The sequence below is a fragment of the Electrophorus electricus genome, chromosome 5 (assembly GCF_013358815.1).
Source record: "Electrophorus electricus isolate fEleEle1 chromosome 5, fEleEle1.pri, whole genome shotgun sequence".
In the NCBI taxonomy this organism is placed as follows: Eukaryota; Metazoa; Chordata; class Actinopteri; order Gymnotiformes; family Gymnotidae; genus Electrophorus; species Electrophorus electricus.
The window spans coordinates 5,522,513-5,544,366 of NC_049539.1; the positions used below are offsets into that span (position 1 = coordinate 5,522,513).

Consider the following 21,854-nt stretch of genomic DNA (forward strand, 5'->3'; position numbering starts at 1 on the left):
GACTGATTTTCTGGAGATCATTGAGACCTGCTCCTTCATCACTGCTGAAAGGCCACATCAGTAATATACTCCAGAATATGTTATTATCCACTTCCAGACAATCAGTCATGTATTCCTCATCAGGGCTCTGTCTTAGTGGTTGTAAGTTAAGATGAACCTGGGGAACTTTAGCTGACCCTGTGTGTGGTCCACAGGAGGTGGAGGAGATGATAAGTCAGCAGAAGAAGCTGATGAGGAGCGTGCTGGAGGACTCGCACCTGAACTGCCTGCGCCTGGAGGGGGGCACCTTCCTAGCACGGGCCAGGAAGGAAGAGGCGTGTGAGATCGAGAGCTACAGGTGCGAATTATGAGACATAATAGTCTCACCTGTCTGAGTGTTTAAAAGAGACTATTCACCTGCACTAACAGAAGCAATGGCGTAGCTGACTGAGCTGCATGTGCTCTATTCTGTGTAATTTAGGGTGTTCTGCAATTGTGTCAATTGTGTAAAGACTGAATCCACAAGGCTAAACCAATGGAAGCAATTGTGGCTGCTGCCTGGTTGGAGTGAAACCCTGCAGCTACACCAACCCTTTACTAATAAGACTCGTCACTCCTGGCATATACAGCCTGATCATAACATTAGGGTACTTTTGGGACAGCAGTACTCGGTTCTGCTGAAGTGGCAGTTGTAACTAGTCTTGCACGGTCATGCAGAGACGCTGTGGACATGGCGTGCGCACTGTACAACCAGATGGATGAAGAGGTTCACAAGCTCGTCATCCTGTCCAACAAATCCCTCCAGCAGCTGGAGAACCTGCTGGAGCTGCGCACCGTCCAGGAGGAGAGTGAGCGGGTGAGGAAGCTGGATTAAAGGAGCACTTCAATCAGAAATCGCTAATGTTGCTAATGATGAATGAAAACTCTTTGGGAATCTGTTAGCATAGTCACATCTGTATTAAACTAACTTGTCCCCACTGCCATAGGCAGGCAATATGAGAACCAAACAGGGAAATGAACTACAGTTTACACTGGAGGCCACCTGGTCAAATCTGGGAATTTAAGTCTGAGGCATCTTTTGACTTTTGTTTTACTTTGCTACATAAATAATATTCTAGGTGGCATGGATTAACCATTGTGCTGGACTATTCCACTCTGGCTGTCCCTCAACAATGCTACAGTAGTCCAGTAATCTCATTTTTCTGCTGGACATCTGATCAGATTAAGTGCTGGTTCAGCATGGAGGGGGAGAAGAACCTGGCTCCACTGGACTCTCTGAGCTTCACGCTTGGATCCCTGCAGGAGATGCGGCAAAGTCTGGGCCAGTTCACAGAGGAGGCAGCGGTGAGCTCACAACGTCATCCCCAGAGCACATAACCCCACATACTCTAATTTAATCTGAGAGTTTTATACAAGAACTTAAACATTTCTGTGTAGACTATATCAGTTGGTTAATAGTAAATTAACATTGATGATGTTCTACAATTAGACTTAATCTATGTAGAAACTTTTCTTCCAATTTAAGTATTGCCCTTGTCCACTTGGGGCGTTCCTGTATTTCGCTGTGTGTGTGTGTACGTGTGTACGTGTGTACGTGTGTACGTGTGTACGTGTGTGTGTGTGTGTGTGTGTGTGTGTGTGTGTGTGTATGCGTGCGTGTATGTGTATGTTTGTGTGTGTGTATGCGCATGCTTGTGCGTATGTGAACATTTGTGTGTGTGTGTGTGTGTGTGTGTGTGTGTGTGTGTGTGTGTTGTGAGCAGCTACAGCAGAAGCAGGCTGTGGCACTCCTGCAGGACTCCAGGCATGCATCCAGCTCAGCATTACTGGATCTGACAGAGTACACCAACTCTGTGCTGCAGCATGCAGACACACGCAGGCATGAGCTCCAGATCCTGGTCACCCTCTATGAGTTCTATGACTCGGTAAAGGTTACCCTTCACACAAATACTTGCTACTTACACCATGGCTAAATGGGAAATGAAAGAGAACTTTTCACACGACTAAAAATACCAGTGTGTCTAATTCAGAGTCAGTATAAAAAAGACTGTGATTTCCTGTTTCCAGTCTATATTAGAGGTACTTTATTTACAGTCCTTTATTTGTTTTCTATGTCACCCTATTCTTCATTTACATTTGCATTAACATGTTGACAGTACTTTTACAATGACACTACATCAGGCATGAGTGTGAACAGGTTGGCCATTACCAGTGTCAGGGTCATATGATCCAAATACAAATGACCTGGTCAAACTTCTTTTGCGCAGGCTGACCAGTGGGTGGCGCACTGCCAGGATTACTTTCAGCACGTGTGCCTGACGGAGAGCGGGGCTAAACTCTCCCCCGAGGTCCTGCAGATCTTGCGGGAATACCACAGCGAGGCAACCAAGTTCTCCCTGGAGAATTTCAGCTCTCTGAATGAGACGGTGGCCACGCTGGGCAGCCCGCGGGAGCTGCAGCAGTGGAATCTCGTTTGGATGAAGTGTCAGAGCACCAGGCGGCAGCTGGAGGAGGCGCTGGTGGGAGAGCCGGAGGCCGAGCCCGACTCCGACACCACGCCTCCCTGCCCCCGTGGACCTCCAGAGCCTGCCGGCAAGCCTGGGTCCACCACCCCACCACCAGCTGATGGAACCAGCAAGCCCCTGCAGCTGCAGGGTGGGGAGGGCAGCTCTTCCAGTTGCCTCCCCGGGACCCCGCCCCAGGTGCCCCGACTCACGTTGGCGTTAGACTTGGAGGACGGAAAGCCCCGCTCCGCGGGTCCCTTCTCCGAGGGCGACTCCCCGTTCCTGAGCTCGCATTTCCCCTTTCTGCCGGAGGGTGACGAGCTCTCGCCCTCGCTCTTCGACGACACAGACAGCGACTGCACCGTGGACTCCTCGTACTCATGCCGCTCGGAGCCGACATGCTCGCCGGCGGCACGCCACCGCCGGCCGCCGCTGAAGAAGATCATGAAGAAGACAGTGAGCTATGAGCTGGCACCACGGGACCGCGGGCACTCGGACACCAGCCACAACAGCTACACTGGGGTCTACATCAAAGGCCTGGAGGTCACTAACAACGTGTGCGTGGAGAAGAAGCTCCAGAGGTCAGATGTGAAGAGTCCACCGCTCATTCGCAGCACGTGTCTCTCCTCTTCCTCCCCCTCCTCCTCCCCTAGAGTTCACTGCCGAATCACTGAAGTAGAGACCAAGAGACAGAGCAGGTTAGGCAGATTCTGCACACATTCTCTGATGTGATATTGATTGATTAATTGCTTGATGGATGGATGGATGGATGGATGGATGGATGGATGGATGGATGGATGGATGGATAGATGGATGGAAAATCCATTATTTTCATTCCATTACATGTGGACCATTCAAGGTTTGAGGGCCCCTCAGTTCACATTTCTGTTTTGTTTTTAGCTTTTAAAAACCCAGTGCAGGTGCACTGTTCCTGACCCAGGAGTGGGCAGGGCTGGAACAGACCAAAACAGTGGGATGGAGGGGCCAGGCTGGATGGGGCAGTCTGGAGGGGCCAGTCTGGAGGGGCCAGTCTGGATGCCTCTACAGTTGCTGCCTGGTTCACTGAGCTCCATATAAAGCCTATGTTTGATGGAACCCTGTTTTTGATCACAAGCCTTTCCTCCCCGTGTTATCTCTCTGCTTCAGTAAAATCCAGCACATCATGGATGAGATGATCTCCACAGAGAGGGAGTACGTGCGCTCCCTGGCCTACGTCATCGAGCACTACTACCCTGAGATGGAGAGGCCGGACCTGCCGCAGGATCTGAGAGCCAAGCGCAGCATCATCTTCGGGAACTTGGAGAAGCTGTGTGACTTCCACGGCCAGTACTTCCTGAAGGACCTGGAGCAATGTGCCCACTCCCCGCTTTCCATCAGCGGCTGCTTCCTGCGCCACGTGAGTTTGGCCCACCCGGCGCCTGCGTTGTGGAGAAGGCTTCCACTGCGATTGATGCACTACCCTCACAAAGGCCTCAAATCTCATGCAAGCTCTCATCACACCTTTGCACTGACCTTTTTGACACTGGCCAACCTAAAAGGCAGCATGCAACATCTTGCGATGTGTTCAGTGCATGGGTGATTGTTAGAAGGGTGTAGAATGTACTCCCCCTTTTTCGCACTGGTTCATTTGGCTTGTTGGTTCTTTTACTGGACGTTTCAAAGCCAGATGGCATCAGGTAAATGTTGGGCTGGGTTGGAGCTGGTTTGTTTGGAAGGTCCTCGGGCATAACAGTAACCGCATGTCTCATTGGTAGGAGGAGCAGTTCGGCATGTACGCGCTGTACAGCAAAAATAAACCTCGCTCGGACGTCCTGCTCTCCAGCCACGGCAACAGCTTCTTCAAGGTGAGTCTCTGCTGCCTGCAGAATCGCACACAGGTAGGACTCAGCTAAACTCAGGCATGATTCAGCTAAACACAGGTATGACTCGGTTAAACCTTAAAGCAGTCTTAGAGCAGACAGTCCACAGGAACAGTGAACAGGCAAATTTTCCGGTGTGTGACTCAAATGATATTTATGATAATAGCTCATAATATATCCTTTTCTTTAAGGATCACATATCACTGTGTGAAATCGGTGCTCTCTCCTAATGTCTATTATTTGCCCGGTGTTATTAAATGAGTTCGGGTAAAGTAACTCTCTACTTGAGTATTCTTTTTAACAGATACTTTCTTACTTTTACTTAAGTAATCATTTAAATGGCTACATTTACTTCTACTTGAGTAATTATTATTTTAAAGTAACAGTACTTTTACTTGAGTACAGTTTTTGGCTACCCTACCCACCTCTGTTAATAAAGTTTATATCCTTGCTGTGAGTGGTTCAGATGGCTCTGTAGTTGTGCTCTGATTGTAGTTGTGCTCTTATTGTAGATTGTAGTGCTTTCTCCTAGCCAATACCAGCCAGTCGAGGGTGCATACAGAAGTACGCAGAATTAGACTCCAGTTATGTTCATCTGCCTTCTGTCATTAAGGGGCAGCTAGAAAAAGTGTGACAGAGGAGGGTTAGATTGCCTGGTGGGATTGGAGGAGCGACGGGAGAGACCTGGGTAACAATAAAAAAAAAACTCTTAGACAAGACGTGTCATGGCCATGTTGGAAACCTCCACTCTACCTGTGCTGTATCCAGAACAAGCAGGTGCAGCTGGAGGATAAGATGGACCTGGCCTCTTACCTGCTGAAGCCAGTCCAGCGGATGAGCAAGTATGCCCTGCTCCTGAAGGACCTGATCAAGGAGTGCAGCCAATCACAAGAGCAGGAGCTCACTGACCTCAGGACTGCTGAGGAGATGGTCAAGTTCCAGCTGCGCCATGGCAATGACCTGCTGGCCATGGACGCCATCCGCGGGTGCGATGTAAGCGGCAGAAATGGTGTCTCCTGGGCGGTTGGGGGTTGAATACAAAGAGTTCGTGCAACATTGGTTGAATGTATTGTATGAGCAGCTTGAAGTCATGATGGATTCTGAATAGATTTCTGAAAAGCTTTAGCCTTTGCTTATAGTTAGATAACTCTGACAACTCAGAAATGAACCTGAATGATAAGAGACAGACACACATTTGAGCTGGTTTGCTGAGTTAATAGAAACCGATGGCGTAGACTCGGTTTTTTGTTTATATTGTATGTATTAGATTACCAAAAGAAGACAGGTAATAAAAGAATATTTAAGTATTTAGTTGGTACTGAGGTTATTTTTGGTTTGTTTGTTTCTGTAGGTAAATCTGAAAGAACAGGGACAACTGAGATGCCAGGATGAATTTATCGTGTGGTGTGGACGCAGGAAGTACCCGCGACGTGTATTTCTGTTCGAGGACCTCATCCTCTTCAGCAAGACTAAAAAGATTGAGGGGGGATATGACATCTACATCTATAAACAGTCTTTCAAGGTACCAGGCACACAGTGTCTTCAGTTTCTGTTCCCCATATGTGAAGTGAGAATGTGATATCTGTTCCTGTGTGCAGTGAGAGAGTGTGACCTGTGACTTTCTGCAGGGGCAGATTTGGCATTTGGCATTTCTGGGCATTTCCACGCTGTACAATCTTTATCTCTCTTCTTACTGCAGTCAGAACTGAAGCATCCTGGTTTCTTTTACTTAATTTTCTTCCTTTCGTTTTATAATGGGCACCGCTATAAGGCAAGGTTGTATTGCAGAGTCCCAGTTAGCTAGCTAGCATGTACCGGTATCTCTCTGGTGTTGAACAAGGAAAGAATGAATGTGTATAATCGTTTTTTTTTCCATTTTTCAGCCAACTGCTTGTGGTCAACAAGGGTCCCCCTGAGCTCTGGGGCCCCACACATTTGCATGCTTTGCGTAGTGGTAAAACTCACCACTGTCTACAGAGTGAGAGTGTAGTGTTCTCCTCTCTGGTGGAAATGTGTGATCTGTTCACATTAGGAGTGAGAAAGAGTAACCTGTGCTGTATGGAGTGAAAATGTGACCTGTTCCTGTATGAAGTCTGAGAGTGATCTGGTCCTATATGGAGTGTGAAAATGTGATCCCTTCCTGAATGGAGTGAGAGAGTGATCTGTTTCTTTATAGAGTGAGAAAGACTAACCCATTCCTGTATGGAGCGGGAAAGAGTGTGATAAGTTCTATATGAAGTTAGAAGGTGATCTGTTCCTGTATAGAGGGAAAAGCAATGACCCATTCCTATATGGAGTGAGAGAGAGAGTGATCTGTTCCTGAATAGAGTGAGAGAGACTGACCCAATCTTATGGAATGAGAGAGAGTATGATCTATTCCTGTGTGGAGTGAGAGAAAAGCTGTTCCTTTAAAGAAAGGAACTTATTTTTACTGCATGGAGTGAGAGAGTGATCTGTTCTTGTATAGAATGTGTGTGAGAGAAAGTGATCTCTTCATATATGGAATGAGAGAGAGTGATCTTTTCTTAAATTCCCTGCAGACAGCAGAGATTGGCATGACGGAGAACGTGGGTGACAGTGGCCTGCGTTTCGAGATCTGGTTCCGCCGCAGGAAGTCCCAGGACACGTTCATCCTGCAGGCCAGCTCGGCTGAGAACAAGGCTGCCTGGACCACCATCATCGGCAAAATCCTTTGGAGACAGGCACTAAGAAACCGAGGTCAGACAGGGGTCACAGCCCCCTGGGTTTTCACTGTGCACCACATTTTTACAATTGTGTTAAACATTTGAATGGTTGGTCAGTAAGTATAGATTAACATGGTTAAAAGGTTCAGTAAAAAAAGCTTTGTGAGACTTATGTGTCAGTGGTGACAGCAAACGCGTTTTGTTCCATGGTAGTGTTTCGTTTTCCAACTCTTTGTTTCAGATAAACAAACATTTTAATATGTGTGAGGGTTCCAGTGCAACGTACCCAGTAGAGATTCTGGCCTCACTGTGCGGCTGTCAGTCGTCATGTTCTTCTTCTTTGCCTGAACCTTAGAATTACGAATGCAGGAGATGGTTTCCATGGGGATTGGCAACAAGCCATATATGGACATTAAGCCCAGTGATGCAGCCATCAGCAACCGATCCATCAATTACATCATGAAAGGGACAGGTATGTTCATGGGCTAGGCTGCTCTGCTACTGTCTCTGGCTTTTCCCCATCCCCTCTCTCTTGGTCTCTCTCTCTTTCTTTCTCTTTTTGTGTCTCTCTCTCTGTGTCTGTATCTCCCCTCTGACCCCCCCCCCACCTTCTCTCTCTGTCTCTCACAGCCTTTCTGTCTTTTTTTACTGTCTACCCATCTACTTCTCTGTTTCTCTCCCTTTGATCTACATCTTTGTTATGGCCAGAGACAGCAGGGCTTGATTTTGAGATGAAATGTGGCCCTGGTTCCTCCAGTGCCCTCTCACTCCGCTCGGAATGGAGGCACATTGGGAAGATTCGAAAGAGCCAAATGGGTTGTTTTCCTGGGTTTCCACTTGAACTGCTGCTTATCTGGGCACTCTCAGATTTGAAGAGCTCTGAACACACTGGACCATCACCTACCTTCAGGTGGTCCCTTCATGTGCTGCAGGTGTGATTTGCAGACTCATGTCTGGACCTGAATATTTGTGTAGGTGTATGTATCTAGGAGTGTCTATGCACTTTAGCCTTTTGACGCTGTTGAAGACCATGCATAGAATGTAATAACATTAAATCTATTGTACAGCCAAACCTGTGTAGTACTGGCTGTCTTCAAGACAGCCCAGCCAGCTCACCTCGGATGGTGTCTCTTCTCCTCTCCCCTCTCTCACATCCTCCTCCTCCTCCCCTCTCCTCTCCTGCTGCCTCCCCTCAGAGCCACGAAGTCGCTCCTCTGTCACCGTACCCACCTTCGACTACTCCAGCCCATTCAAAAGGCCCCACTCCACCATCTCCAACAGCAGTACCTCCTCGTCCGGGAGCCAGTCCTCGTCCTCCTTCCTGGGCTCCCTCAACCCGCACCTCCACGCCGTCTCCACACACCCGCTGCCTGGCTGCCCAGCCCTTGCGCACTGGGCGTACGACTGCATTGAAGAGGATGAGCTGGAGCAGGACACGGGCATCCAGCCCTCCATGAGTGAGTTCCTGGCATGATTGGCTACTCGTGCTAGGTATTGGACATCCATCCGCACTGAAACCGATGGCATGTGGTGCAGTCCGAAACAGATCCAATCTGAATGTATAGCCCAGAGCTATTTGGCAAGATTGGGTGATGGTAGATCGTAGTTCAAATAATTAAACGACAGACTCTGAATGCTACTGCTTCTAGTAGTGCTTCTAGTACTGTAATACACTTGTCAGTTTACTTTCACAGGGTGGTTTCATTTAATATTTTTTTTCTTCTGACCACTTCACCCACATGCCAAGTTGACAATGATTCTGTCATGCCGAAACATCCAGCCAGCAGTGAAAAAGTGACTGGGATTATTTTAATCTTCAACCTAGGAATAACATAGAGACTATAAACTCACAAGCAAGAAGCCTGATTCTCTCACATCCAGTGATGACCACATACCTGGACAAAATCCAAAAGCTAGTTTACCACGTTTAAGGAAGTTCAGTAAGCAGTGCATTCGTGTATTGCAAATAGTACAAAAATTTACATAACAATACATGTGAAAAATGAATTAGATAAACTTAAGAATGTTTCTACCCAAATACTCAATATGTATAAGTATTTAAAAACTTTTAGCATGTTGTTTGAGTGTTTAGTGTGCAGTGGTGCAATTGCACGATTTTGCTATCGATAATGCATGATGGAAAAAACATTTGATATGTTTAATGAATTAGAGAAGTAAGGCATGATCCCTGACAAAGCTATTCATTCAAATTAAATAAAAATAAAATAAAAACCATCTAGAATTTACCGCTGTAAAACAGACAGAAGCTTTTAGTGGAGTTTTTTTTATTAAGAGTGAGTGCCAAAGTCTGATACTCAGAGCAGCACTAAGATAACAGATAAAAAGGTTGACGTTCTTGGAGACAGCCGGGGAAGCATGGCAGCCTGCAGTCCGAAGCGTGGTCTTTCCATGGTAACAGTGATAACAACACCACAGGAAGCGTAGTCGGAAATGGGCCCCTCTTGCAGTGATGATTGGGGTTTAATTTAGAAACAACTGTTGTAGGAATTAATTCCCTCTGTAGTTAAAGTGGGTCACCATGGCAGCGTGTGGTCAGCCTGACTGAGTTGGAGTTTAACAGTGAGAAACATTGTCCAAATGAAGACACTGAGTGAGATACTGCTTTGTAAAGACCTTTGTTTAGCTCAAGGCTTTTCCTGTGCTGAAACTGCCTTCTGTAGTGAAAGGTGTTGCATGCAATGCTGCAGGGTCTCGCAGACATAATTCTAAATAAGAATCCTTGTGAATGAAGTGGTTCACTCAAGATTTCATTAGCTATTGTGCAATGTGTATGAGCCATGAAATGAGCATGGTTCATTTGGTAGGACAGACTGCTCAGATAGACTGGCAAATTGGAACAGATTGCTCAGTCTTCTCTGTTTAGCTTTCTTAGTTTCACACCCTTAGTTTCTCACACACACACGCGCGCACACACACACACACACACACACACACACACACTCCTCTCTCTCTCCTCTCTCCAGTCACAGAAAGCTCGGAGACTTCCTCTCAAAGCACGTCCAGTGATGGTGCGACTAGTGTGCGCACGCTAACAGTCCCTTGCCACTCAGCTCTGGTGGTAGATGCCTACCCAAGCGAGCCTTCCTCCTTCCTTTGCTCCTCACCACCTTCCTCTTCATCACCCATACTCTTCCACAAGGAGCAGGAGCTGCCAGCAGAGACCAGCAAATTCATTACTGCGGTAAGGACATCCCCACACATACTTACTGAGTCTTATGTTTTTTACACACTCACACTTTAACACTCCCATATACACTCCTGTGCATGCTTCCACACTCCAGAGTGCACACCTCTTTATCACTCTTACAAATTATCATTCACTCTTATACATTTTTATAAACCCACACACACTTCCACACACTTTGTGCAGTCTCATACACTCTCATGCATTCTTACACACATGGGAGCAATCTCAGAAACTACAGTGCACTTTAATCACTCTTGCACACTCTTGCATACATATACTCTCTGGAAGCCCCAGTTAGGTCTGCCCAAACTGAGCCTCAGTCACCCCATGAATCACTCCTAGATTACTCATTTTTACTTTTTTTCTAGAAATATAAATGTTACATTATTTTGTCCCTAGGAGTGGCCTACCACATTAACAACATTACAAGCCACTTTAAATCCTTCTATAAGTGCTTAGAAAAGTTGTCTTCACAATACCAAGAAAAAGATAAAAAACAGAACTGACAAAAGGCAAACATGGTAATATATAAACCTGGTCAGAGATAAAGCAGTGTTTTGAATGCATGTGGGAGCAGATGTGCGTGCTGTGTTTGTATGCCTGCTGGTTTCATCATTTCGTCATTTACAGAAAAGGCTGAAGGTAGCACATTCTAACTTCACATTTTTCGAGCCTGCGTGAAAACTGGCTGCTTTCCTTCACTACATCTCCCTGCCCGAACTCACCTCCTTTCTGTTATTTTGTTTTGCCAGAACAAGACTTCTCATGTAACAATAGGCCTCTCAACAGTGGTCTAAATCAAAGGGTTTTGATCAGTAAGTAATTAGTGTAAACTGAGGATAGCATCCTGGCTTCCTCTTTCGCAACCGATGGGTCATATTTATCGGATTTCTCAGTGCAGTGAAGCTGATCTAGGATCAGTTTCTTATATATATTAATAAATACAATTAGAATGTGACCAGCAAGGAAATATCTGTTCCTAGACCACAACTCGTACTCTGAGACACTCGATAAATATGCACTGGTGGGTTTGTGTGAAAGGGTCCTTTTACCTGGCTTATGTCTTATGTGCTTGTGGGGCTTGGTAAATGTGCTGACCTTAAAGGGATGAGCAGTGTTTAAGCATGGTAAACGTGCTGACCTTAAAGGGATGAGCAGTGTTTAAGCATGGTAAATGTGCTGACCTTAAAGGGATGAGCAGTGTTTAAGCATGGTATATGTGCTGACCTTAAAGGGATGAGCAGTGTTTAAGCATGGTAAACGTGCTGACCTTAAAGGGGTGAGCAGTGTTTAAGCATGGTAAACGTGCTGACCTTAAAGGGATGAGCAGTGTTTATGTGTTTTTTTTGTATGCCACATGCTTTTTTTCATCCTTCTGTTCCTCCTCTGTGCTCTGCCTCCCTCCTCCAGTCTCCGTTTGCCTGTTGTGTGCATGGAACCATCCAACACTATTGTCTCACCACCAAATGTCTGAAGCAAAATGCAACTTTTACCTAAAGAGAAAATGCAGATGCAAATGCAGTCCTTTATGATATGTTACCAGCTTGTGAATTTCCAGTGATTCCAAGTGACTTGCATGAATAATACGTGTGCTCCCTGAGAGTTAAAGCCCTGACGGTGGTGTTGATAGCACCTGGGTAGTTAAGTTCCATATACTTATTTAAACTTTGGGCATTGGCCAAATAAGTAATAGATTATAAAGCATCTGTTTTTTCTCTCTCTAAAGCTCTGAGTCCTTTGACACCATTTTCTGGAGGCCTCAGCCATGCAGATGGATTATGGTATCAGAACACTGCAGGACAAGTGCTACGACTCTGTGGATTAACCATGGGAGCAGTGACCCAAGTGCTCGGACTCTGTGGATTAACCATGGGAGCAGTGACCCAAGTGCTCGGACTCTGTGGATTAACCATGGGAGCAGTGACCCAAGTGCTACGACTTTGTGGATTAACCATGGGAACATTGAGACAAGATCATACCCAAGCATGAAAACTGCTCTGTGTGTGTGTGTGTGTGTGTGTGTATGTATGTATATATGTATATGTATGTATGTATATTTATATATATATATATATATATATATATATATATATATATATATATATATATATATATACAAAGCTTCATGATGAATTGCTATGCAGTACTCAAAAAGCAGAAAATTTTTTCAAAGTTTTTTTTTCTTTTTCTTTTTAATAAGCACAAAAAAGCAATTAATTTTCTACAAAAAAGTCTTTGTAAGAGCGGTAAGCATAAATGATCTGTACAGAGAAAAAGAGGCTAGCTGAATCATTTTTAGGACTGGAACTACTAATAAATTCAACTTCTTCAATCACCCCTTGTTAAATGTGACGTAAACAATCACACGTTTAAATGTTTGTTAATCGAGTAAAACACAGTCAGTTGACTGAGAGTCTTCTGCATGCAACGTCCCTCTGAAATACATTCTTTGATCTAGAAAGCCACAGATGAAACAGGCTGTAAGAGTGCAAAGGACATGAAAAGAAAGGCCTAGTAAAAGCGAGAAACGCCCTTTATAGGATCTTTAAACTGTTAACCGTTTAATATAGCAATTACTCATATCGCAAAAACTCCTTTACACAGCTTAATGATTGTGAGTAAACGTCTTTGACAAGTTAGGCATGGTAAATGTTGGGACTTGGGCCAGGTTCACGTTTGTTTACAGTTTTGTCAGTGAATGGTGGCTTCCGATGTTGGCCGGTCCTCTTCCGATATTTAAGGCCCGTTTTTGGTTTCTAGGAACTAGTCCTTTTTTTTCCCTGATTGCGTATCTCAGCATTAATGAAGACTATGAGGATAGTGGAGACGGCCATGTCCAGTATAGTCACAATCAGAAGCAGAATTTCCACCTGCATAATACAAACACACACGCACGCACGCACACACACACACTACATGAGACTGTTTGCACTGAATGAGACAACAAATCTCTTGTTTTGGGAAATGTTTGTTGGCATGACAGCTTTAGGTTTAGAAAGGAATACCTCATGCGACAGATTGTGGTGATTTTTGATTAAATCTACACACAACAGCATGACTCCGATCACAGACATCACCAAGACGACTATGTTGGAGATAAAACACATCTACACAGAAGAACATGCTGATTGTGAAAAACTGGCAAAAACCATCAGAATCAGGATTAGTCGTAGTTGGTATGATATGCATATATTTGTTTGGTGAGTACATGTGTAACATTCAATAGACTGATACTGAACTATTTACAGCTATACAGAGAGCACACAGCCTTGGGAATAAACTACACTTAAATAAAATAAGATAAACTACAATAGAACTTTTTGTTTGTTTGGTGTTTATTGGCATCATTGTACATTATTTGTGTATGTATGTCACTATGTAAATGCAACAATTATAAATGCCTTTATATATACACTGCCTGGCCAAAAAAAAGGTCACCACTTGGATTTAACTAAGCAAATAGGTAAGAGCCTCCCATTGGATAATTACTGCATGGGTGATTATGTTTCAGCTGGCAACAAGTTATTTAACTCTAACTGATGCAGTGAATAGCTTCTCATTTGTTAAACCATGTTGAAAGAAACATCTTGTGGAAAAGATGTTAATCTGTTTCAGAAGGGTCAAACTATTGGCATGCATCAAGCAGAGAAAACATCTAAGGAGATTGCTGAAACTACTAAAATTGGGTTAAGAACTGACCAACGCATTATTAAAGTGGAAGGACAGTGGGGAAACATCATCTATGAGGAAGGAATGTGGTCGGAAAAAAATCTTGAATGATCATGATCGGTGATCACTTAAACGTGTGGTGAAATCAAATCGTAGGAAAACAACAGTAGAACTCAGGGATGTTCAATAGTGAAAGTAAGAGCATTTCCACATGCACAATGCGAAGGGAACTCAAGGGATTTGGACTAAACAGCTGTGTAGCCTTAAGAAAACCACGTGTCAGTGAGGCTAACCAACAAAAACGGCTTCAATTTGCTAGGGAGCATAAAGATTGGAATCTGGAGCAATGGAAGAAGGTCATGTGGTCTGATGAGGTTGCTGCAGTTGGTCAGGTCTAGGTTCAGCAACGTTATGTGCCCAAAGAATGAGGTCAGCTGACTACCTGAATATACTGAACTTCCCTGATGAATCCTAATGCCAGGATTCATCAGGCTCAAATTGTGAAAGAGACATCATTTTCACACATGGATTGGCCACCACAGAGTCCAGACCTGAACCCCATTGAGAATCTTTGGGATGTGCTGGAGAAGACTTTATGCAGTGGTCCAAATCCCCCATCATCAATACAAGCTCTTGGGGAAAAATTAATGCAACTCTGGACAGAAATAAATGTTGTGACATTGCAGAAGCTTGTGGAAATGATGCCACAGCGAATGCGTGCCATAATCAAAGCTAAAGGCCATCCCGTGAAATATTAGAGTGTGACCTTTTTGCCTGGCTAGGCAGTGTATATATAAATGCATTCTACATATTGAGTATGTTTTAAAGGTCTGAATAATGCAATGCATAAACTCATAGGTTAAAGTAGAACTGTTTTAAAATAAAAGTATGATAGAACAAATGTATGAAAGGGATTTCACAATTATGCAATGATGACAGTTGTATAATATTGAAATACAAACCTGTAACAGTGCTGGGTATTTGTACAGGAGGTTGGACAAAAATCCTACAAACAAAAACTGCAACAAAATGAAACGTTTTTATAACACCAGGAGGAATAAAGGGGAATCTCTTTAATCCAAGGGAGAGATACTGTTGTTTTGCGGTATGTAAAAGCCTTTGAGAGGTGTTGTGTGATCTTAAAATTGCATAAATTGTATAAAAACTAAATTCTATTAATTTAAAAATACTTCAGGGTTGTATTATTAATATCAACATTTGGACCTTAAAAATTTTATCTAAAGTGTAGCACTGAAAAATATAGTCTAAAATTAAATTCAGATTCATTTTACCATAATCCCAGTCATAATGGGTACCCTAAACAAGGTGAGAAAATATTTGTCGATCTGGAATTCCACAGCAAACACCACCCCCAGTCCGAGACTGAGTATTCCACAGGTGATCTGTACAGACTAACAGAACAGGAAGACAGAGACAGAGAGTCATATACAGTTAGAAGGCTAATAAATATAAGTTGGTAAATGGCCTTGGTCCGTTGGTGTAGAAAAGATTAAATTAGGTCCTGTATGATTTGAGATTTACAAATGTAAGATGTCAAAGTATTTCTGCCATAACACAGGTCTAACAGGCCTACAATATAATTATACTATTATTAATTTCTTGCACAATATTAAATGGATATAGTCTAATTACTTTAAAATTGTAACATTACTCAAAAGTACAACGATTGTCATTAATACCAGCAGTAGTCATGTGTGCTGATTATTAACCAAATTATTAATAAGATCTCATTAAGAATTCACCATAATGTTGGAAAGTGACTGAATCCATTGGATTTGGAACCCTACTCTTCACTATAAATGTATGGAACTTTTTATACAGCTTGGCGCATGTGCATTCTTATGAACACGATTTCTTAATGTGTCGGCAGGGTCTTACGGCCCAGACTGCTGGCTGCTTGTTGAAAAGACGGTGCAGATGAGGCTTCCTGTCGGGAACAAGCTCTGTAGCTTTGTAGTACTTAATCAATGGGCCGTGTTCATCCTCCTCAGATTCTCCCGCCTCTTTCCCCCTGCTTTCTTCCATTATGTTCATGGGAATGTGGGCACGAGCCATGATGCATCAGTGATGGGAAGCTAAACAAACAAACACCGTGAGGCAGAAACCTTCAGTCAAGCCATTTTTGCACTTCACTATATCCATGAATACCAAGTAAATGTACAAACATCCCTTTGCCATATTATCGTGGAACAGAATGTTTGAAATAGATCCATCTTGAGGGTTTGTATCATTTGGTTAAATCATCACTTAAAACAATGTGATATGATATGCAAATCTCCGGTATTACAGAATGGTTCAGCTCATTCTCACTCAGTTAAAATTAGTTTAGACTATTTGTATTGTGGAGTGTATGTTGCACCAATAAGACAAGCTTGATGATCCATTGACATAATAATAGTTGAACTGAAGTGAATTTACTTCAATTAGAATTAATTGAATTGAAATGAACTGAACTGAATTGAACTGAAGAAAGTGAATAGGACAATTACACAAATGATTATTATCAATTAAAAGGTGGCCACAAATTGACTCTAAAAGTTAATAAAATGTTTTATACAACTGTGTTACAAACAGTCTAGGTGTTCGAAATATTCAGTAATGTTTCTATTTACATAGGGAACATTCCCAAGTAGTATAGTATAGTATAGTATAGTATAGTATAGTATAGTATAGTATAGAAATACTCAAACTTGCTTCATGAAAAAAAAAAGTTTCTTTTTGGGTTCTCATGGACTTTTTCTGGAAGCTCCTTTAATTTCCATAAAACAGGTCATAAATGTATCTTACATTCCTGCCGAAGAATACCTGTAGACATATGACTACTAATGACTGGAATGGATTAGTCAATAATCCTAAAAATCCACATTTTAAAACATCAAAATTGAGGACGTCATTAAATATGATAGAACGCTTAACCACCACTCGTTTCATTTATTTATTTGTCTGTTTTAAAGTTCTCAAGCTTTGTTTATGAAGTTTTTGCTGTTTGAAAGTAACTGAGTCTAAAAGAGAGCCTTACCCGCTTTTGAGTCACGAATGAAACGGAAATTAAAGTGAAAAAGGTTGGCAAACGATCATGAAATAAATTATACATTTCTATTAAAATGGTACAGCATACATAATTTTGATGATCAGTTATTTTTCCACAGTAAGTTATTATTATTATTATTATTATTGTTGTTATTATTATTATTATTATTATTATTATTATTATTATTATTATTATTATATTTTAAACATATAAAGCTTCATAAACATTTTTATGCATTTCTCATACCCTTGGTAGCCTACATATTGGACTGCTTTCTTGCATGTATATTTAATCACAGTGTTCTAAAAAGTAGTTAAAATAATTCACCATACTGTGATTGAAACAAACAAACAAACAAACAAACAAAAACCCCAAACAAGCAAAAAACAAAACGAGGCGGATTTTAGTGCTTAAACTGAAAAAAACTTACCACGGCAGACTGTGTCGTGTTCTGAGAGAACTGCTGTCCGCGATCACACACTTGTGTCAGTGCGCTGTTCGTGCAGCAGAAAAACCCAAGTCCGCCGGGGCCGTGCAGAGCGACAAAAAGGAACTATTAGATTCAAGGAAAAAAAGCGACTTCCTCAAGTGGTTTTAACAGTCAGTCTCAACAAGTGTCGTTTGGGCTATTTAGTGTGTGTGCATCGCCTATGAAGCGGACCTTGCGAGTGCAGATGAGATCATGGTTTCCGTCTCCCTCTAGAAGTCCTCTACGTACATCAGAACTACCCGCTTACCGCTGTTGTGCGAAGCACAAACAACAGAATGGGTAATGAAAGACAGTCGCACTGTCAAACCACCCGAACGGAATCCAACGTCTGTTTCCTTTAACGTGTCTCGTTCGTTTAATCATACCCTGAAAGTGTTTCGGCACTTCACTTCTGCGCGTATTCGGTTAATTTGCGTGAATTTTTGCGAAAACTCCGCATACTAAAAAATTGATACGCTTTACGCAGGTTTCCGCAGGCTTTGTCTTGATTTACAGCTGTCTCGGTGAGTACCTTATGTCATTTAAACAAAAACTTACAAATGGTTTAATACACCTCAAATAATATTTATGATTTGTAAGGTCTGTTGATACCTGTTTTAGGTAACACTAACAATGTTTCACTTCATTGGCTTTATTTACTATTCGCTATTATTTCAGTCTATGGCACTGAGAACTCTAATTTATTAAATTAATTATATTAATATGTTTAATGAATAAATTTCTCATCGCACATTTTGATGCGCTTATAACCTAATACAAATACTTCCGACGCATGCGCTTTTTCCTCCATCACTACCATCAACATATTCTGTCCTCAACATCAATCCATGACTTTTTCGTTCAGTCCACAAACTCACATTCATGTTGATCTTGCAGTTACTGAAGTCTGGGTTCTGAGCCAGGTATGTGAAACAACTCCCAAAACATTTGTTTGAATTATTGGCATTTCATATATAATAACTTAACAATTAGCAACTTTATTTGGAGACGCTAGTCTGAAATTAATTAACGTAACAGCTACGTTATTGAAAGGATGTTTAAAGAATAATACAGTATCGAGTGGAATCTAACGTAGGTTCATTTCGTAGGTAAAAGCTGGAACTAATGTGACATGTTTTTGTGTGTATTTCCTTTACGTTTCTTGAAAGGTAAATGAGGTACACATTTGCGACGGATGACTGCATGGTCATCACCATACCCCTAGGGAATGTGAAGACCACACAACACGGAGATCTGATGCCGGAGAAGTTCTCCTGCGTGTTCAAGGATGTGTACAAGGTTTTTCTCAAGGGACGACCAAAAGCACTGGGGGTAGGTGAGCCTCTTCATCTTTTCCTCCAACTGCAACAAACATAAAGCCTTCATTTCGCGTTTTGTTGCGTTGCTGTCTAAGATAACGCTCGCATCGTAAAAAAAAAAAAGAAAAAAGTTTTTTGTAGTATGTAGTATGTATGCGCTGTCCTCTTATACAGCGAACCCAAAACTACTGTGCAAAAATGTCACAAACCATTCTCATTCCTATATTAAAATATGTGTGCTCAAATAAAATAGCTAAGAATAAATCACAAACACTCAACATCCAACAATCCAATACCAGGTAGGCTACTGAATAAATTTAACTTTACGAACGGATCGGTTTCCATTTTGATTTAAAGCATCGAATTTGGACGCAGTATAATTTAGCCTGAAGTCTCTGCCGTTCACGTCGGAATCTGACTTACAAGTGCGTCTTCGTCATGTATGTACAGAAAGGGTTGTATATGCCAAAAGATTCTGTCCAAACCTCAACAAATGACGAGTTGGGAAAAAGAATTTTGGTGGCATGTCAAATACGCAAATAACAAGAAAGGAAACAATAGGAACAACATGGTGTGTTGAATAGCATTCCAATTTTGGTTGTTCCTTCTTCTATGTGTTTAAGGTAGCACAACTCACAGCTGCCGTTTTTGTCCTCTGTCTCGGGGGAATGCTTATTAATAAGTCAAGCCCCGATACTACACAATTGAACGATGCCTTCTACACCATTCCCAGTGCAGTGGTAAGACCGTGGTCTGTTCACTGAAATGGACCCTTCCGGACTGTCATGTCTATCTGGGGATAATTCACATTGTTGCTGTTTGGGGTCATGGGGGGTTATGGATCTTTCAAATAATGCATCATGGGAGAAGGCGAATGTGTTTAGCTTTGGGTGACATCTGGACAGGAGCTTGTTGCTCATCTTCAGGCTCATTACTAGAAATGCATCTAGAATATTAGACCGAGCTGCACAAGTAAAAGCTACTTTGAAAACTGAATATCAGCAGATTCTATTTTCCTTATAACTGCTTACTCTGCTTATTTTCTCTTCAGACATAACAGCCCTTATTTCTCAAAACATTCCAAAGCATAACACAGATTTAAATGTTTTAATGTATTTTTAAAAACTTGTTTATACATGTTTACAGTCATTATTTAACAAGGAGCTATTTGAATAGGCCTATAGCTTCCTCCATTTACAATAAAGAATGTATAAAATAAACACAATTTTAAAATGTAAAAATGTTAAGATAATTTCTACATTTTAATTTTTAAAGTTCATTGTTTGTGGAATTCTGACATATGCAGCGGGACTTTCTCCAGTAATGTATGTGGTAAGTATGAATTCCCTGTTCAGTACGTTTGTGAAAAGTGGGTCTTTTTCTTTCTTTCTTAGGCAACATTATGAGTCTATTGTCAATTGTGTTTATGATGAATGTGCAAGAAGAATAACCTGTGCCATATTTCGTCTTTTAAAACAGATGAAGATGTCATTCATTTTCAACATCATTGGCCTCTTCTGGGCAATTACAACTTTCGCTTTATTCTCCATCAAAGTTTCTTCAACGGTAAAGCTGAATTATTATTTTGTTCCAAGCTAAGTAGACATTTGCTTACGGATATGTGCAGTGTGATTAATGAGGTACTTGTGTTCAGTAATATTTATATGTAAGTTCTACACTGTTTCTTTACTCTGCAGAATTCTATGATCGTGGGGCTAAGAAGTGTAATTACAGTTTTGCATGTTTTGGAGCTTGTCCTTGCCGCAATACTGATCTTCTGGGAGAGCAAAGCTATTTGCAGGGCCCATTTCAACACTCTGGTAATATACATCTTCCCAATGCACCATATCAGTACAGCATTTGTGAAAGAATTGCTGATATCGATGTATTATAAGATGTCACTTGATGGAGTATAAGTTATATATGAATAAGTTAATTATTTTTTTTAACCTAACTTTTTCAGCCCCTGATCACTCTGAAGCAAGATGCGTAACCTGCCAAAGACATTTACATTGGGAAGGGGACAATGAATTAATTAAGAAAATGTGCACCTTTGTAAATTTGCAGAAGCTCCTCAGATAGTCAAAGGCTTTGCTAAAAGATGTAATTATTAGTTGCTTTCTCTGGTGACAAGCTAATCGTCAACAACTAAATTTTAGCGTATTTCTTTTTGCCACATTTGTCACATCTTTATTAACTTTATGTATAGAAATCTTATAAAGAACCTCAAATGAACCATGAACAAAAGGATCAAATTTGAAATAAAATGTTATGAATATTTGTGACTTTTAAACTGCATATTTTAATACCATTTTGTACTGTTTGTGCGAAGTTTTGCGTTGTTAGTAAACGCATATTAGTCAAATAAAAACGCAGCAAAATATATTCTCATATCTAAGCTACCTGACTCATTTAAACCAAATAGTAACCCAAGTTTTTGTTCTCCGTCCATATATTCATTTATTTTATTTGCGTACACCTGCATAGTAATTTGACTAGCTATGTGTTTATTCACGCTTTCTTTCAAGTTCTCTTACTGTTCCTCCTTCAAACCGGAAAAAGGTGTGAGTGGAGTGGACAGCGACATCTTTGGTGGGTGTTAATTTTTTGAATAAACCATTTTATGCTATTTTTATTTGTGATCACAACGAGCTGGGGTCCATATCGAGGAGGAAAAAAGACTTGAGAGAGGACAGAAAAACAGAAAAACATCGCCTTTCTCGGTTGAAAAAGATTAAGGGTGAGGTAGTGGAAACATGGCTACAAACAAATGAACAACTCATGAAATCAACACGGAAAAAAAGAAAAGTAGTTAGGCTGCATACAGTTAGGTACATATTACTACATTAGATTTATAGACTCCTATACAAGACCATCAAGCATTAGGAAAATCAGGGGTCTACATTATTCCATACAACTGTACTGTAACGATGTTTTCACAGCCCAACACTTGAATCCTATATTAATATGCCTATTCCATTTTCAAAACATTTTAAGTAATACTTTATTTTGACAGGTTTAGACCACTAACAAACTATATTACGAACCAGAAAACCGTCTCTACCAAATTTACATAGCTCTGGTGATAAAAGTGGCATGTTTGACCTTCCA

At 41.7% G+C, this 21,854-nt stretch overlaps 3 protein-coding genes across 4 annotated transcripts in view; 2 read left to right on the forward strand and 1 right to left on the reverse strand.

Annotated features, from left to right (window-relative positions):
• zgc:158766 (uncharacterized protein LOC100009641 homolog) overlaps positions 1-12,254 on the forward strand; it is a 28,669-nt gene extending 16,415 nt beyond the window's left edge. The window contains exons 10-24 of one of the 2 annotated variants that reach the window (XM_035526611.1): positions 195-337; positions 697-835; positions 1,201-1,323; positions 1,743-1,904; positions 2,247-3,181; positions 3,630-3,879; positions 4,238-4,327; positions 5,111-5,335; positions 5,694-5,864; positions 6,883-7,060; positions 7,382-7,498; positions 8,223-8,483; positions 10,011-10,228; positions 10,987-11,049; positions 11,961-12,254. In XM_035526611.1, coding sequence (XP_035382504.1) covers positions 195-337; positions 697-835; positions 1,201-1,323; positions 1,743-1,904; positions 2,247-3,181; positions 3,630-3,879; positions 4,238-4,327; positions 5,111-5,335; positions 5,694-5,864; positions 6,883-7,060; positions 7,382-7,498; positions 8,223-8,483; positions 10,011-10,228; positions 10,987-11,031 — 3,057 coding nt within the window. In that variant the 3' untranslated portion in view covers positions 11,032-11,049; positions 11,961-12,254. The remainder of the gene's footprint in view (positions 1-194; positions 338-696; positions 836-1,200; positions 1,324-1,742; positions 1,905-2,246; positions 3,182-3,629; positions 3,880-4,237; positions 4,328-5,110; positions 5,336-5,693; positions 5,865-6,882; positions 7,061-7,381; positions 7,499-8,222; positions 8,484-10,010; positions 10,229-10,986; positions 11,050-11,960) is intronic. The other variant, XM_027014294.2, reaches the window with a different exon arrangement.
• Positions 12,255-12,396: 142 nt separating this feature from the next.
• Positions 12,397-17,546, reverse strand: si:ch211-269k10.4. Its single transcript, XM_035526639.1, has 6 exons — positions 17,386-17,546; positions 15,803-15,999; positions 15,196-15,315; positions 14,866-14,922; positions 13,240-13,341; positions 12,397-13,104 (listed from the first exon to the last, which is right to left on the reverse strand). The coding sequence occupies exons 2-6, from the start codon at positions 15,977-15,979 to the stop codon at positions 12,991-12,993; spliced, it is 570 nt and encodes a 189-aa protein (XP_035382532.1). The 5' UTR covers positions 15,980-15,999; positions 17,386-17,546; the 3' UTR covers positions 12,397-12,990.
• Positions 17,547-17,631: 85 nt separating this feature from the next.
• LOC118241481 lies at positions 17,632-21,134 on the forward strand. The gene is made up of 9 exons (XM_035526638.1): positions 17,632-17,724; positions 17,912-17,948; positions 18,322-18,347; positions 18,594-18,756; positions 19,367-19,483; positions 20,019-20,075; positions 20,223-20,309; positions 20,441-20,563; positions 20,707-21,134. The coding sequence occupies exons 4-9, from the start codon at positions 18,598-18,600 to the stop codon at positions 20,734-20,736; spliced, it is 573 nt and encodes a 190-aa protein (XP_035382531.1). The 5' UTR covers positions 17,632-17,724; positions 17,912-17,948; positions 18,322-18,347; positions 18,594-18,597; the 3' UTR covers positions 20,737-21,134.
• The last annotated feature ends 720 nt before the right edge of the window (positions 21,135-21,854 follow it).